This window comes from Talpa europaea (assembly GCF_964194135.1).
Source record: "Talpa europaea genome assembly, chromosome: 12".
Taxonomy (NCBI): domain Eukaryota; kingdom Metazoa; phylum Chordata; class Mammalia; order Eulipotyphla; family Talpidae; genus Talpa; species Talpa europaea.
Window position 1 is genome coordinate 72,181,709 of NC_140079.1, and position 16,982 is coordinate 72,198,690.

Sequence of the window (16,982 nt, forward strand, 5' to 3'; positions counted from 1 at the left end):
TCCCTCCTCCTCCCCTGCAGTGTGTCTCTGATTTATAATTGTCCATTTTTGCTTTGTTGTGTTTTGTACTGTTATTAATTTTTTTACACTGATGTCTTATTTGGTTCCCCTATATTCCCGCTATAAGTGAAACCATCCAATATTTTTCTGTTTCCTTCTGCCTTATTTCACTGAGCATTATTCCCTCTAGATCCATCCACATTGCTATGAATGGCATGAGTTTATCTTTTTTGATTGCTGAATAATATTCCATTGTGTATATATGCCACATCTTCTTGATCCAGTCATCTGTTTTGGGGCATTGGGGTTGTTTCCAGGTGTTACCTATTGTAAATAGTGCTGCAGTAAACATAGGTGTGCAGGTGGTCTTTTGAATCACTGTTTTTGTGTCCTTTGGGTAGATACCTAGTAGTGGAATTGCCGGGTCATATGGTAGCTCCATTTTTAGGAGACCGAGGAACCTCCAGACAGCTTTCCATAGGGGTTGGACCAGTTTGCACTCCCACCAGCAATGTAGGAGAGTTCCTTTTTCACCACATCCTCGCCAACATTTGTTGTTGCTTGTTTTTTTGATATGTGCCATTCTTACTGGTGTAAGGTGGTATCTCAGTGTGGTTTTGATGTGCATTTCTCTGATGATAAGGGATGTTGAACATTTTTTCATATGCCTGTTTGCCATTTACATTTCCTCTTTGGAGAAATGTCTTTTAAGTTCTTCTGCCCATTTCTTGACTGGATTGTTCATTTTGTTTTTGTTGAGTCCTGTGAGTTCTTTGTATATCTTTGTGATCAGTCCCTTATCAGTTAACTAGAGACTCGCACATTGCTTTTCTATCTAGCTGCTCTCTCCACATTCACCGCTGGGCCTGAGCCCACTTTTTGGGGTCAGGGATTGATATAAGGAGAAAGGGCCACTCTAGACTTGGAAAGTGAAATCTCACAAATCTGATAGAAAGTGAGAGTTAGTGTGTAACAAACACAAAACAGAAATTGGTCAACTTACCCTTAAAAACTCTGAGAGTAATTCCATAAAGGGTTACTTCCTATGTTAACAGACATCCTCACCCTCGCCCCTGACCTGTGAGTTTGCACGTCATGTAGTCTCCTCCTGTGTCTGCTGTCACCCTCTCTGGCATAGCTCTGTCTCAGCTTCCTGTTCCTTATTGTGTCTACATGAAGTGATTTTGCTACTTACGGCTTTAGTAAACTTGCAGCCTCTTCACTGGCCTCCTTGGACATTCCTCTTCCTATATTGGCCTGTACCCAGCCAGTGTGTTATTGTGGAGCTGACTGGGTGTGATCTGACTTCTGCTCACCACTTTAGCTGGCTCTCTGGAGCTTCCTCTTCCTTTTGTATAGGAACTCTTCTTGTGCCTGTGACTGCAACATGGAAATAAATGAATGTTCATCAAGCCCTGCCTGACAGATTTCACCTGAGTTCTTCAGTGACCTTCAGCTCTCTCCAGTAATGTGGAGAGGAGGGCTATTTCCTTGTGAGACCTTTCAATATAGTCATTACTGCTTAAGCAGAAGTCTCTAACCAGCATTCATGGAGAAATGAAGGGATCCAGAACGCCCTTGGAATTGCAGAGAAATTTCTGTTGTGTGCTTCTGTTTTTGGAGAAGCGTTTTCAGCTTTCATTGGATTTCCGAAAGATTTCCAACACCCCTCCCCCATGTTAACAAATGTTCTGCTAGAGGCGGTGGCCTCATTGATTTGGTTCAACCTGCAGATCCTGCTGGAAACATGCACACAGACAGCTCCCCTCCGGACCCAGGCGCACCTGCTTTCATGCGTGAGTGGGTATGGGCTTTGACTCTGCACAGCCGGGTTCAGGGCAACAGAAACCGTGACTGGGGTTGGTGCCCTTCCAGGTACCCAGGTGGACATGAGCTGCCTGTGTTGCTCTCAGATCTGGACAACTTTCAGCTTTACTTCTTTTTTATTGAAACACTGGAGTTCCATAAGTCTGCCAGTTGGGGCCTCCCTGCCCTCCGCTGTCTTAGTACTAAGGTATGTCTTGCTCACTAGATGCCTGTCACCTGCCATTGGGCTCCATCACTCCAGCCCTGGGGATAATGTCCCCAGAACTCTCCCATGGCCCCTTCCCTGGGATCAACAAACTGAGAGTTTTGCTAAAGTTCTCTTTCTTGGAAAATGTGACAATATAAGAAATAATAAGCTGGTCTTCCAGGATGAAGATTCAGCTGCACATATACTCCAGTGGGACTCCTTTTCTCTGAGGTGCAGGTGTGTTGCAGCTCAGTGACCAGCTGTGGCAGCAGGAAGTGTCTGGATGAGTCACTGATGGTTGCCCTTGGCTTGTTGCATGTACTGTCCACTTCCAGACTGGAATCGCCCCTCCACCACTGTGGAGATTTCTTGGCTGCCTCATCGGTCCAGTGATGAACAGAGGAGGAGTCCCACCTCTGAGCTCAGGGCTGTCTCTTCTCTGAGACGCTTGCCCAGACTGGGTCTGGAGAGAAGGTCATGGCCTGAATCCCTTGCATGTAGATCCTGGCCTCCCCCTGTCGCTCCTGGCGCAGACTGGACACTGTGTTGAGTGGGTGAATGATGACAGGGTTGTTGTGTGTGCGCTCTCTCTCGAGCTCATTAGAGTCACCATGAGGAGGGATGGCAGGGTGCCCATTCCTCCTGGGGCGATTCCTTTGTAGAGTTGGGGAGGCCCCTGGGATCAACCATGTATCCTCTTAAATTAGACTGAACTACGTGCTTTCTATTTAAAGGTTATGCTGTACCAGTCAGTTAGCCTCTAGTGCCATTAGCATTAAAGTTTCACAACTCTGGTGCTGTGAGTAAATGTGGCAGGTTGGGTCTCCTCAAGAAGAGAGAGGGACCTTGGCCCTAGAGGGACACAGGGTGGTTTCAGAAAACTGGTCCATGCCAAGCCTGGTGCTATTGCCAAGGGGGCCTGCTCAGTTCTGGGGCAGCTCCCCAGGGAGCCACATCTTCTGTGTCTTATTCCAGTTTGGATTTCTACTCTATCCATGAGCTGCTTTGAGAGCTCCTTCTTTTGTGTTGGGCTACCGCACCTCACCCCACCCCAGGGTCTCAGAACCATCATGGTCTGCTTCTTACTCCTTTCCAAGGTACATCCTTGTTGTCTCTAATGGAAATTAAGTTGTTTCATGTCAGTCACACTTATATACTTGAGCTCTAAAAATGAGATCAAATTCCATTTCTTTGAGATCAATAAAATTAATCAGCCTCTAGCCATACTAATCAGAAATCACAGACTTCTGTGATTTCACAGATTACCAATATTGAAAATGAGGAAGATGACAATAACACTTGTAATTTTCTGTTTTGTTTTTAATTAGAATTGTCTTAGTGGGTATGAAATGGTATCTTGTTGTGGTACCTATTTTTTTTTCTTTTGACATTTGTGCTTTTCGTGCCGTATGGAAGAATACTTTGCCAAATACAAGGCCAAGAAGATTTACGCTGTTTCCATCTGAAAGTTTTATAGCTTTAGCTTCTTACATCTAGGTTTATGTCCCTTTTGAGTTAATTTTTGAGTAAGTTATGAGGACAGTATCCAACCTCCTTCTTCTGCATGGGCTATCCAGTTGTCTTGGTACCATTTGTTGAAGAGACTTCTTTCCTCAGTGAATGGTCTTGATCCTTTGTCAGTAATCAGATATGAGGGTTTATTTCTGGATTCTATTTCTGTTCTACTGCTCTGTATCCTCTATACCTTTGTATGCCAGTACTACATTGTTTTGATTGCTATAGCATGGTAGTAAGTTTTGAAACTGGTAACTAAGTGTGATTCCCCCAGCTTTCTTCTTTTGTATATTATCTTGGCTATTCAAAATCCTTTGCAATTCCATATGAATGTTAGGATCAGCTTTTCCATTTTGCAAAAAGAAGACTTGAGATTTGACAGGAATTGCATTGAATCTGTTGGGCTGAGTCTGCTTTGAGGATTATTGCCATCTTCACAATATCAAGTCTTCCAACCCATGAACACAGTATTTTTTCCATTTATTTGGGTCTTCGTTTTTTTCCATTGTGTATGGTTTTCAGTGAAGAGTGCTTAACTCCTTGGTTAAACTTATTCATAAATATTTTATCTCTTTGATGTTATTATAAATGGAATTTTCTTAATTTTCTTTTTCATTGTTCATTTCTAGTGCATGGTCATGCCACTCATTTTTGTGGGTTGATCTTACATACTGCAGCTTTGCTGAATTCATTTGTTAACTCTAATCTTTTTTTACTTCTTTAGGATTTTCTACTCTTGAGATCATGCAAACAGAGATAGCTTTAGTTTTTCCTTTCCAATCTTGCTGTCTTTTACTTCTTATTCTTACCTAATTGCCCTGAATAGAACTTTCCTAGCACTGTTGTTTAAATAGCAGTAGTGTGAAAAGGCATCCTTGTCTTATTCCTGACCTGAGGGGAAGCCTCAGTCTTTGCCACTGAGTATGATGTTAGTTATGGGTTTGTCATGAAAGCCCTTTATTATGTTGTGAAAGTTCCCTTCTATTCTATTTTTAGTTATTGAACATTTTTCATCATGAAAGGACATTGGATTTTTGCCAAGTGCTTTTTCTGCCTCCATTGAGATGATCATGTGAAGTTTTTCCTTTAGTTCTGTTAATTTGCTGTATTACATTAATTGATTTTCTTGTGTTGAACTCTCTTTGCATTCCTGTATCAGTCTCCCTTGGCCATGGTGTGTTATCCCTCTAATGTTCTGCTCTTGTCTTTGTTGAGGATTTTTACATCTTATGTTCGTAAGGTATATGATCTTAGTTTTTAACCTTTTAACCTTTGTCTTTTCTTTTTTAATTTTTTTTAATAGAGGCATGTTTTATTTTATTTATTTGTTTGTTTGTTTGTTTTGTTTATACATGCACTGGGTACAGTCAGAAGCGCGGGAGGGTGAGAGAATTCACCAGAGCCAGAGCGGGGAGCAGAGCAGGCAGAAAGACCGAAGTACACTGCTGAGGGGAGTAGCGGGCAGCAGGAGAGGTCTGCGCGCCATGTGGGACCCTCCTCCTGTGGCCGGGGAGCAGCCGGGGATCGAACCGGCACCACAGAGGCTGCGGGCAGCTTCGCAACCCAGCGCTCAACCGCTGCGCCACCGGGGAGGCCCTTTAACCTTTGTCTTATCTGGCTTTTGTAACAGGGTAATGCTAACCTCATAGAACAAGTTATGATGTGTTCCCCCCTTTCTAAATTCTGGGAAAGATTAGTAAAAATCATATTAATTCTTTAAATATTCTGTAAAATTCCCCTGTGTAGCCATCTGGTCCTGGTTGTATATTTGTTGGCAGATTTTCAATTGTTGGTTTTGTGTCCTTAGTTGTTACAAGTTTGTTCAGACTTTCTCTTTCTTCTTGATTAAGGTTTGGTGGTTTGTTTTGTCTAGGAATTTGTCCCTCTCGTCTAACTTACCTTGTACGTGTGCCGTTGTTCATCTTAGTCTCTTTCTATCCTTTTTATTTCTTGCAGGTTGTTGTAATATCCCCCCTCTCTTTTCTTACATTAGTAACTTGCTCTTTTTTTTCCTTAGTTGGTCTGGAGAAAGGTCTGTCACTCTCTTGAGTCCTCACTTTGTGGCTGATGGCTTTTTTTTTTTCCTTTCGAGACCTGAACAGTGCTCCTCTTCTTATTTGAGCCATTTATAGCAGCAAATCTGCTGCTGTCAGTACCTTGGTGCTTCTGCGTGGCGTGTCTGTTTGCTTTAATAGCTTTTGAGATGTTTCCTTTACCACTGATTTTGAGCAATTTGATGGTGATGTGTCTTGTGTTTTTCTTCATGCTTCATGTGTTTGGGTTTTCGTGTGTTTCTTACCCCTGACATTTACTGTTTTCACCCTTCTAGAGAGCTCTCCTTCAAGGCTCTGTAACTGGCCACACGTAGATTGCATGGATGTGTCACAAGCCTCTCTTACACACTTCCATTTTAAAAAAATCTTTTTCTGTGTTTTTTATTTTAAACCATTTCTACTGCTATATCTTCAATTCCCTGATTTTTTTTCTTTTGCTAATATCTAATTTGCCATTTGGTGATCCATGTATTTTTTTTTTTTTTATGTTAGGTATTATAGATTTCAGCTCTGTAAATTTGATTTTGGTCCCTTCCACCCTTCCCCAGTGTTTCTACATCTCTCTTGAAAATAAAGAATTAAGTTTTATTGACTGTTGTAAAGTTGTGCGAATTCTAATGTGTGTTGGTTCTAAGTTAGTTTTGGTTAATTGGTCGGGTTTTTTTTTTTTTTTTGACTGTTTCATTTTTGTTCTCCTTGTACTTTGATTTGATGCCAGACAATTTGGGTTTTCCCTTGTTGGATGTTGGAATCGTCCTATAAAGATTCCTCAGCTTCATTCAGGGATGCAGTGAAGTGACTTGGAAATGGTTTGATTCTTTGCGGATAGCATTTTATGACATGCTGTGTTGCCCTGGAGTGGTGCTTATTCCAGGGCCAAGGGTTGCACTTCCCCGCCCAGGCCTTCCTGAGTGTTCTGCCAGTGCCCCATGAATGGGAGGCTTCCTGTTTGACTGAGGGACAATCACCCTCTCTCTCCTCCTGTCTCATGGTTCAGTAGCAGCCTAGGAAACCTCCCTTTCTCATATATGTCACTCAGAATTGTGTGCTTGAGGGGGCCCCCTGCATCTCCACCTTCACTGATTTGCGGCTGCCTCAGTCTCCCGTTCTCCTGGCTTGTGCTGTCCTGGGATTCTCAAGAGGCTGAGGCATGTGGTTTTCAGGCCCACTACCCTATCTTTCCAGGGTGTCTGTTCTTTGTTGCCTGCTGTCCAGTGTCTGGGAAAGCATCGTCTTACATATTTTTACTTGTTTCACACAGGGGGTTCAGTCCCATCCTAGTTCCTCATCATTGCCTTACTGTGGTGTGAGAGGGCACAAACACTGGGCATCACTGTTGTCTTGCGAAGGGCTGCCATTGCCTCACAGGAAGGATGCAGTGCCAGATGCACAGATTTGTCTCCTGTGCCCAGTGAATGATAGGCGAGGGACCTAGGCAGAGAGGAGGGCTCCCCAGAGGTAGGCTTGGTGCAGGCCTGGCCAGAGCGTGCACTCAGGCACAGGTAGGCAGCCACAGCCTCTTGGAATCCTTTTCATTTTCCATGCCCTTCCAGAAAGGTTTGGCCTTGCTTTTCTTCCAGACCTATTATGCACTTGAGCACTGGGCATTTGGGCATTTAGTCCAGAAGGTCAGGAGTATGTTGTTGCTTGAAAGTCACCCATTACACACATATTTGCAAGAACAAATAAATGAAACTGAATTTCATACACTGGGTGCTTGCTTGATGCCAGAGACTTTGGGTGGCCTATGGTAGGCTGTAGCCTGATAATAGCCCCATCTCCCAGGCCTGGCCAGGGAGGTTGATGTGCTGATGGACTTCCTTCTCCTGCCTGTGGCCCCAGGCTTCTTTCTGGCTGCCTTTTGCACTGACCATACCATTGGTCTGTGATCCCTGCCTGGGTGAGGATAAGGACTCACTGGAGTGTCCTCTGCCCGAGGCAGCCTGGACAACACTTTCCCTCAAGTGTTTGGGATTGAGTCTTGTTCTGTGGCTGTTGGGTAAATAATCAGTAGGTTTTCTCCTCCCTTTTGGGAGGCTGGCTGACCTTTGTCTTATTAGTCTCTGGTTTGTTGAGGGAATTTCACTTCTTTATAAAAATTCCATTGACTCTGCAGACGGCAGTACTGAGAACAGTGACTTTTAGTAGCAGTGCTACCTCCTGGTCTGCGGTGCACCAGGGGCTCCTGGTGGGACCCTCTGCTCCCCCTTCCCATCTACAGTGACCCACCTGTTTCTTCCTTTCCTCCCACACTGGCTTCTGATGGGAATTGGTAGCCAGGTGACAGTGAGGAGTCTTAACTGCAGAGCTTCTAGATAGAGACAGTGGGGTAGCCACAGCCTTCCGAGTGCCTGCCTCACCTGCTTTCAGCTGGAGGAGTGTCTTTGAGGCCCAGGACTTTGGGACTGGCACAGGGACTCTTCCTTTTGTCTCCCACAGTCTCTTCCTGGGATTCTCAGATCCTTCTGTCCTTTTACCTGTTCTGTTCTGGCTGTGGGGTGCTTCTTTTCTGACTGGCAGCTCCCTTTTCAGTCCCTCACTCTGTAGCCCTTCTCACCCCTCCTTAAACCTACCCCTCTGCAGGGAGACATTCTGTGCCCCACTGCTCAGCTGTATCCACAGTGGTGGAGTGATTTCTTAGTGATCCAGTCCCCCTTTGGGTATAGGCTTGCCTAGGCCCTGGGAGACAGTTCCCTGGGAGGGAAGTAGATTTTTCCAGGAGCCTAGGCACCCCCATCTCCTTATTGTGGGTCATCCAGTGGACCTGAAGGGCAATGTTCTGTGCCGCTTCCTGCTGTCCCCCCACATCTGCAACAGCTGAGTCAGCCTTGCCCAGGTGGGGAGACCTGTCCCGTTCCTTGGAGCAGAAGTCCAGGCTGATGGCATCCTGGCGTCCCCTCACACAGCGCCCTCATGTGATCTAGAGGCAGGGCCCAGGGTGGGAGGGAGGCCAAGAGCTGTGCTCTGCCAGGAGATGCCAACAAGGAGGACAGAGCAGAACAGTGACAACATCCACTTTCACTCAGCAGTTGAGCAAGTATGAATTGGTTATCAGTCCAGTGGAGCCTGGAGGTAGCCTGGGACCTGTCGCCTCTTCTGAGCTGCTATGAATGGGGCAGACAAAGGGAATAGTAAATGTGCAATTAGTGCTGCAAAGGGGGAAAGGACCTGGGGGTGGTGGGCAGGAGTGTGGGGGATGTGACAAGCCATCTTTGTAAAGGGAAGGCTGAACTGAGGGCCACCATCTGGTAGTAACTGGCTAGCTCTGGGCTGGTTTATTTTCAGTGTTCTCTTGCCATTTGAGTAAGTGACATATGTACATGGTACAAAGTGAAGATCATCAGAAAAAGAGGCAAACTAGTACAAATGAGCCACTTCTGCCACCAATTTTATCTCCTGGAGGTACTGATGCTGCTGATTTCTCATACAGATAGGCAGACTGTTTGCCGGGCTCATTAATGTGCCATCTAACTTCTTCCTGTGGGCTTGTGATGGCGATAGCACTACCCCTATTTCAGAGTCAGGGCATGGAAGCTCATAGCACACCAGGTCATGTGCTTACATGGTGATGTGGTCTGGAGTCCATCATCTCCCTCTGACTCAGGAGCCTGAGCTCCTGGCTCCCTTTCTGTGTCCATCAGAGCAAGATGGGCATGGGTCCCTCATCCCCCAGGGCAGGATCTGCTCCATCCCACACAAGTGGGGGTGGGTGAGACCTGTGGTCAGGTCTGTTGTGACCAAGACTGGTGTCCATAGCTTGCTTGATGAGCTGATTGGGAGGAGCTGTGAATGCTAAACCTTGGGGGCGGGGGGGTGCCCAGGGTGTGCATTTCACTTTGGAAGATTTTTTCTAGACCTCAGCTTTCTCATGGTCGAATGAGGAGCAGGGACCTCAGAAAGGCCATGAAGACAAACCAGGCCACCCCAGAACCTTGAGCTCCTCCTGAACCAGGGCCTTTAGTAGCAGCAGGATTAACTTGTATGGCACCTAAGGGACTCAGGAAGCCCAGGTCTTCATCCTGAGTGTGTGAGCGCAGCCTGCTAGTGACTCAGGGCCCCACAGTCTGGTGGCTCTGCCAGGGCGACATGAGCTGTCGCCCTGTTTCTTGGGTGCTTGATTTGCTTGGAGCAGGCAGTACCGGTAATTATGCCTGTTAATTTAGGAGAGCGAGCCAGAGAAAGGAATATAAATTTGCGTATTAACTTCAGATATTGGAAAGGGGCAGAACAAACCCTTCCTAGGAGATTAAATGTGGAAATGAAACAGGGAGGGTAACTTTGAAAAATTGCTCTGTTCAGAAGCAGCAGCAGGCAGGGGCCCCCACCTCAGAACATGCTGAGACCCCAGGGACTCGTTTGTGTGCCTGTTCCCGCACATGTGCCTTGGGCCCAGCATGTTCAGTTGCAAAAGGCCTTCTAAGAAAATGCTTTTCTCTAGAATCCTTTTTGCTAAGAGTGAATATCTTTGAGAATGGATCGAAGAATGGGACCTTCATGGTTTTAAGTCATTTAGCAGGGTCTCTCAGAAGGTGCAATTCAATTAGTCCTTGTGTTCTTCTTCTTTTTTTTAACCAACTCTAAATACAGATTTTTCTCAGTGAAGTATGAAATAGGTAGTTGCAGACTACAATATTAATGCATTCCCAATGTTTTCTATACTTCTCTCTGTGCAAACTAAAAGCAACAAGAATTAGCTTGTATTGACCACAGGGAGCTGGTAACAAATACCTGTGCCTCTAACTCTGAACCAGGTCCCTAACCAACCCTGAGGGGATAAAGAAAGGAAATTCCCCGGGCACCCTGCCCAGCTCCCCTCATGAGGGGAACAGATGGGTTCAAGTATACTCAGCAAGTATGTGAAGGTACCCGAATATGTGTGGTGAATGTGGGGTAACTGTGTGTGAGTGTATGAGTGTAAGTGTGTCTGTGTACCTGAGTGTGTGCATTGGGGTGCAGGTCATGGTGGAAGGGGTAGAGAACCCAGTCTTTACTGCAAGGCTCTGCCATGTAGACAGGAGTTTTAATACAGGTTTCTCACTATACACTCACACCTCAAGGACAGTGGTCTCATCTGTGAAAGTGGAGGGGCAGTCAGCATGTGAATGACCCCAGAGTCCTCCTGACTGCATGGTATCAGCACTTTCTCACTAATGTTTAAATTGGGGGTCCCCTGTCCTCCCACCCTCAGACTTATTATTGAGGAACTATGGAAAGGTGACATTATAGCAGTTCAGAAGCCTCCTTAGCTGGCTGTGGCTATGTGGTGGGTCGGTGGGAGGCAGGGAGAGGGCTGTGGGTTCAGAGCCTCAGCTGTGCCCCAAGGTTCCTGTAGGAATCACACTTAGCATATCCTAAGTCTGGCTGGGCTTTCCTCCTTTTGTATATTGGTATGTTGAAATCATTTCTAAAATTAGGTCAATAATAGGTAAACATTCTAGATCTTTTATTTTTTCTCTGGATCCACTTAATTCCCTGCATATTTATGTGAGCCTTTTAGAAGCTCAGCTGCGCTTTCTCAAAGGCCTGGCTTTCACCCTGCCCCATGGGTGGTACAGCACACACCAGTAAAGTGTCAGACATCCCACATATCTGTTGCCACGTTCCCCTGTTCCTGGTCTGTGTGCCCTGTTCTGAGTTGGGAATGGACTGGAAAGTTAGTCATAGCCATATCTGCCTCCCAGGTGTCCCAGTGGGGAAGAAAAGTCATGTCCATAAACCTCATATTACCGAGTTGAACAAGCGCTAGAGTGATCCTTCCATGTGTGATGGGGGCAGTGGCATTTGAGGGGTATAAAAGGTGTATGGGAGTTGGGGTGCAAATGGAAATTGATGTAATCAAGTGCTGTTCTAGGCAGAGGTGTGTATGGAGGAAGCAAGAAGTGAAAGAGCCAGGGCCTCAAAAAAGAGGATGCAGAGGGTATCTTGGCACCCTTTGTACCTTTGCAGGACGTGGGGTCTGCAGAGCAGAATGAGGGCAGGCTTAGTTAGCACAAGTAGGGTAGAGGCTCAGAGTGGGAGGAGAACAAAGTGGAAAGTATATTAGTTGTGAATCTAGGATTAGAAGTTGAAATGAAAGGGTTGATCTTTGAACACTTTGGCATAAGTCAACATGTCTGCCTTCTGTCCTGGAAATCACCCCAAAGCACCAACAACCAGAAAGACAAAATTAACTTAATAAATGATAAGTAATAAAGGCAACATCACACAATTGTGTAAGAGAAAAACAAATAACAAAAAAATCACAGAAAAAAATATTGTTAGTGAGCAGATAAAAACTGTATCTGGATCTTTTGTCAAGAAATAAAACTTAGCAATCAGGTAGACTCCCCTACTGAAACAAGATACGAGTGCTCACAGCCGATGGGAGAGCGAGGGCTGGACAGCAGGGCAGTGAGGACAGGGATGGACCCTAGCAGAGTTCATCTCATTGCAAGATTAGGCCAATGGGTAAGTCAGTAACAAAGACTGTAAATGCTGTATCTGATTTTCCAGTATTTAGAATTTTCATAGAAATGCTTTGGGAAAACCATAAGAATGTTGGTTTTCTTATTGTTAATGAAAGAAAACTTAAACATACCATGTAAATGTAGCATCAAGTAGTGAAAAGTATATCTCACTGTAGAAAGTAAACATTAAGGCTGATGTATTTGACTATGACTAGCCAGGTACTATATGCAGGAAATTAACAGGAACTGTTGAAATAGAAAAGGACAGGTATACTATAAAATTAGGCATTATAACAGCAACCGCTAGAACAAAAATACAAACCTTTTTAAGTATCAAGAAAATTTCACACACAAAAAGTAACAGAATTAAATAGTTTTAAAAGTTATAAAACAGAAAACATAGTAACAGTACAAAAATAAATCCAAACATTGGTATGTCAAAATATAAACCAGCTATATTGTCCTAGTAAAAGGAAAAACCTTTCTGATTGGATTACAAAGTAAAACCATAAAATGCTGGGAAAAGGAGGCTGCAAAGGCAATGTAGGCGGTTGTAAACATTGAGTATTGATTGCAAATAAATTTGATTTCAAACCAAAGAGCATTACAGAATTGCAAGATCGGTACTTTCAACAATAAAGATGCAGGTGAACATCTCTTTGTTAACTAACATATCGTCAATATTAAAAAAAAAAAAAAAAACCAAAAGCAGAAATGAGGGAAATTATCAAGGAACTATAGTAGAAACATTTATTTTACTTTTTAATCCATGATATATCAAATGGGCCAAGAATAAGTAATAAAAAAGATAATAGTTCTGTTTAATATGTATAGATTAAACTTCTAACCCCCAAACTAAAAGAACACTTTTTAAAAAGCATTCATAGGAGCCATTCATCAAAATTAACCATATATTTGATAATAAAACCTATATAAATTTAACTAGGTAGAACTAATACAACTTTTTCTGATCACCATGTGCTGAAATTTGAAATTAAAAATAAATCCAAAATAAGCAAAAACTCTTAACCCTTGGAAATTTAAAAGGAAACAAAGAAACAGAAACTCTTACTTTCTTTTTTTTAAAGATTTTTTATTTATGCATACAAGAACTGGGGTACAGACCAGAGGTGTGGGTGAGTGGTGGTGAGAGGATTCACTAGACAGAGAGGAGAGCAGAACAGTAGATCCACTGAAATACATTGCTGAGGGGAGCAGTGGGCGAGACAGAAGTCTGCTGCGCCAAGAGGGTTATCTCCCTGGCTGGGGATTGAAATCGTGCTGCAGAGGCTGCGGACAGCTTCACAGTGCTGTGTTTTACCCTCTTTGCACCACCAGGGAGGCCCAAGAAACTATCGTAAGCAATGCTTGAGTTTTAAAAAATAAATAAATAAATAAAAAAGAGTTCAAAAGTGCATAAAATCTAGAAAATAATCATCATGAAAACACTTCTCACCAGAGCCTGTGGGAAATAGCTAGAACATTGCTCAGAAGAAAAAAATCACAGGTTTAAATATTTATATTATTGAGCAAGAATGAATGAATATACATGGTTTAACCATCCAGCTCAAGAAATTAGAAAAGGAAACAAAATAAACCTTAGTAAAGCAAAAGGTAAGAATTTGTAAAGATCAAAGCAGAAGTTAATAAGAAAGTGAAAAGTGGTAGATATAACAAATATATCCAAATGCCTGCGTTTTTAAATAGTCAGTAAAACATGAATTATACGTGGAAAGTGTCGCCACCCAACGTAAGGAACAAGAGTCATTACCTTGGAGTTATTGACCGGGAGGGGCCAGGAGAGCTTTCTGGGATGCTGAGGATTCTGGGTCTTGATCTGGATCACAACCGCAGGTGTGGGATATTGCAGAGTCCCCGGGCCACACACTTCATGTACCCTCACGCTTAACTGTGCTTTTCCTCAGTAGTGAAGAAAATAAAAATCTAAAAATGAGTTCTGCACGAACTCTATGAAAAGAAGAATTATATCACACCTCTACTTAAATAAGTTTAAACATCTGAATGAAATAGTTGCATAGGAAAATTATCAACACTGAATCTTGAAGAGATAGGAGTTTTAAACAGACCAATTATTATAAAGTTGTCACAAATTAACCACTCCTCCCCACCCCGGGGAAAAGAAAAAAACTGAAAATGTTTCATTTGAAAATTCCACTAGATAAATCTTCAAAGTGTAGCATATACCACACAGTATCACCTGTCCTGGAGCCATCATGCCCATCTTGCCCTGGTGCTCTGTCACTTTGTGCTTGAATCAAGTGGGACATCACTGTAGGCCATGAGGGATGTGTGTGAGTGGGCGCTGGGCACATGGAGGACCAAGCCGGGGGCTGCCCTCTGGGCCTGTATTCCTGCATCTCCACCCAGGGGAATGCTGCCTGTTCACACCCAGGGATTCTTGTTTCCTAAATAAGAGCTGGTCACGCAGACAAATCATGATTAGATAAAGGCCCAAACCCGCCTGACAGTGCCCTGACACACAGCACTGGCAGCAGGGGCATTCCTGAGGGAAACTGGGGTAAGGGAAGGGGGCAGCATTTTACCAAGAGCAGCAGTAAAAGCAAGAGTTACCCAGATGCTGGCAGTGGGGCAGTACTCAAAAGCCATAGGTGCAGGCGAGGAAGTGGCAGAGCTGGGTCTTTTGGCCTTGCTCTCTCCTTACTGATTAACTTGCCATGGGACTAAACTGTCATGGAGGGGAAGCCTCTGAGGACTGAGCTGAAGAATGGTCAAAACCCAGCCTGGGGACAGTGATGATGAGCTAGCAGTAGGCTGATGGGGCTTGAATATGAACCTCTGTGCTGCTGGCAGTGATGAGAGGCCAGCAGGTTGCCCAGTCTCCTTAGGGAATCTATGTCTGCTTAGAGGGGCCATTGAAGCCCAGAACAACCAGGCCATACTTTGGTTGAGCCAGGGCTCACTCCTGGGAAGATCCTTCTGGGGGGAATCCCACTGATTGCTCTGCCCCTCATGAGCCTGAGATCAGAAGTGAAATCTACTCCCTGCACTGTCTTCAGCCTTGAATACCTTTGGGCTCCTGGCCTCTGCACCATAGTCCCAGGTGTGATAGAGCAGGTTGAAATCCATGTTCACTTACCTGCTGTTTGTGCACTGCCTGTCATCCTGTAGATGAATTTGAAGTAGAAAATAATTAAAATACCAGGGGAGGTTCCCTGGTGGCGCAGGGGGTTGGGACGCAACCTATGAAGCTGTCTGCAGCCTCTGCAGCATGAGTTCGATCCCCAGCCCGCCAAGGAGCAGCCCATACGGCGCAGCAGACCTCTCCTTGCTCGTCCGCTGCTCCCCTCAGCAGTGTACTTCCGTCAGTCTGCCTGTTCTGTTCCCCACTCTGTCTCTGGTGAATCCTCTCACCCTCCACACCTCTGGCCTGTACCCCAGATCTTGTATGCATAAATAAATAAATCTAAAAAAAAAAAAAAAAAACAGAGCCTTTAAAACAGGTCAAAGTATTGGAAAATTTACAATGTTCTTTCCAACTGCTGTGTCCCCCTCATCATACTTCAAATGACTGTGTTCCCCTTCTGGAATCAAGCGCTAAGAAAGAGAAAGTCGGTCTAGAGAAGCAGGAATGCTTTAAAGTCTGGTAGCTTCAGGCATCTGTGATTCCCAGGAGATGAGGCAAGGAGGATATGGTCTCTCCCCACCCGCTTCCTGCACGGGGTGGGATCCTGCCCTCACCTTCCCAGGACCAATGGATGCTGCCTTTTGGATGTCTGGGGCCCAGGGAGAGGTGGCTTCAGCAGCCACCTCCAGCAGTCACCTAGTAGACCCTCATTCTGTGTTTCTTGTAGCTGGAAATGGAGCTAAAGATGCTGAAATCTCAATCAAGCTCTGCTGAGCAGGGATTCCTGTTCTCCAGGGAGGAAGTGAGCTCACTCAGGTAGGTGTTCCTGCAGCCTCTCTCCCCATCAGCACCTGGTGCTCTGTCACTTTTCTCTCTGTCACCTCCCTGGAAGCTATTTCCTTTTTCCATCACATTCCATCCCCTTGGCTTCCTATCTGTAGAGGCATGCCTCAGATGGCTTGAGTGCTTTTTCAGCATTGTTTCTCAGACCGGTATTGACAGCTGGGGCTCTCATGTCCCCTGCACTCAAAGAGAGCAGAAGACTGTCACGGTGCTCTCTGGTGGGACCTGTGTTTGTTGCCAGCATTAAGGAAACAAATAGGAGTAGCCCCTCTGCCCCCACACCCCAAGTGCTCTGGGGACTGCCAGGGGGTCTGAGAGCATGGGTTTGTTCAGAGGTGATGCAGAACCAAGCCCATTTCAGAAGCTAATTGCTCCCAAAGCAACCGCCGCACCAATGTGTGACCACACCACCTTCAGTCTGTGTTTCAGACAGGGCTGGGAACACGATTCGCATTTCCCAGGGAACATTTTCTCCATTCCTCCCAATCCCTGTGACACCCCAGCACTTCTTGATAGGCTTCCCTGGAGCACAAAATGCTTTTCCAGAAAATCTTTTCTGAAGTGGTCTGTTCAGAGAACGGCAGATAGCCTGCCAGTCATCACCCCGCATGGCCCCGCCTGCTGCCCTTCCTTGTGAACACAGCGGTCAGTGGGGAAGCTCTGCCCTTGTCGTTCATGCACAGATTTGTTGTGTGTAAATGATATGTGCTAAATATGTATGTGATATATACACACACATACCCACAGTTATAAAACATAGCTCTTTTAATGAGGAAAGCTTCAGTAAAGATTTAAGTGGCAACAGCTGAAGAACCCTTTCAGCTGGAACAAATCTGGGTTCTTTCTTTTCTGCTGTCAAATAGCAGCTCCAGCAAATCCTAGATGTTGTCTGTGGATTTAGCAACTGGACAGACTCTCAGTCCTTCCAGATACTCATATGCCTGTGCCAATACCTGCCTGTCCCCTCTGGCGCACACACCCTGCCATCTGTGTCCTGCTAACAT

At 44.9% G+C, this 16,982-nt stretch overlaps 1 protein-coding gene across 1 annotated transcript in view; it reads left to right on the top strand.

The window, feature by feature from the left end:
* The window catches only part of MAD1L1 (mitotic arrest deficient 1 like 1), a gene marked incomplete at both ends in the record, with an annotated part of 349,706 nt that overhangs the window by 208,431 nt on the left and 124,293 nt on the right, over positions 1-16,982 (top strand). The window contains one exon of the mRNA XM_084250129.1: positions 15,863-15,951. Within this exon, the coding sequence (XP_084106255.1) occupies positions 15,863-15,951 (89 nt within the window). The remainder of the gene's footprint in view (positions 1-15,862; positions 15,952-16,982) is intronic.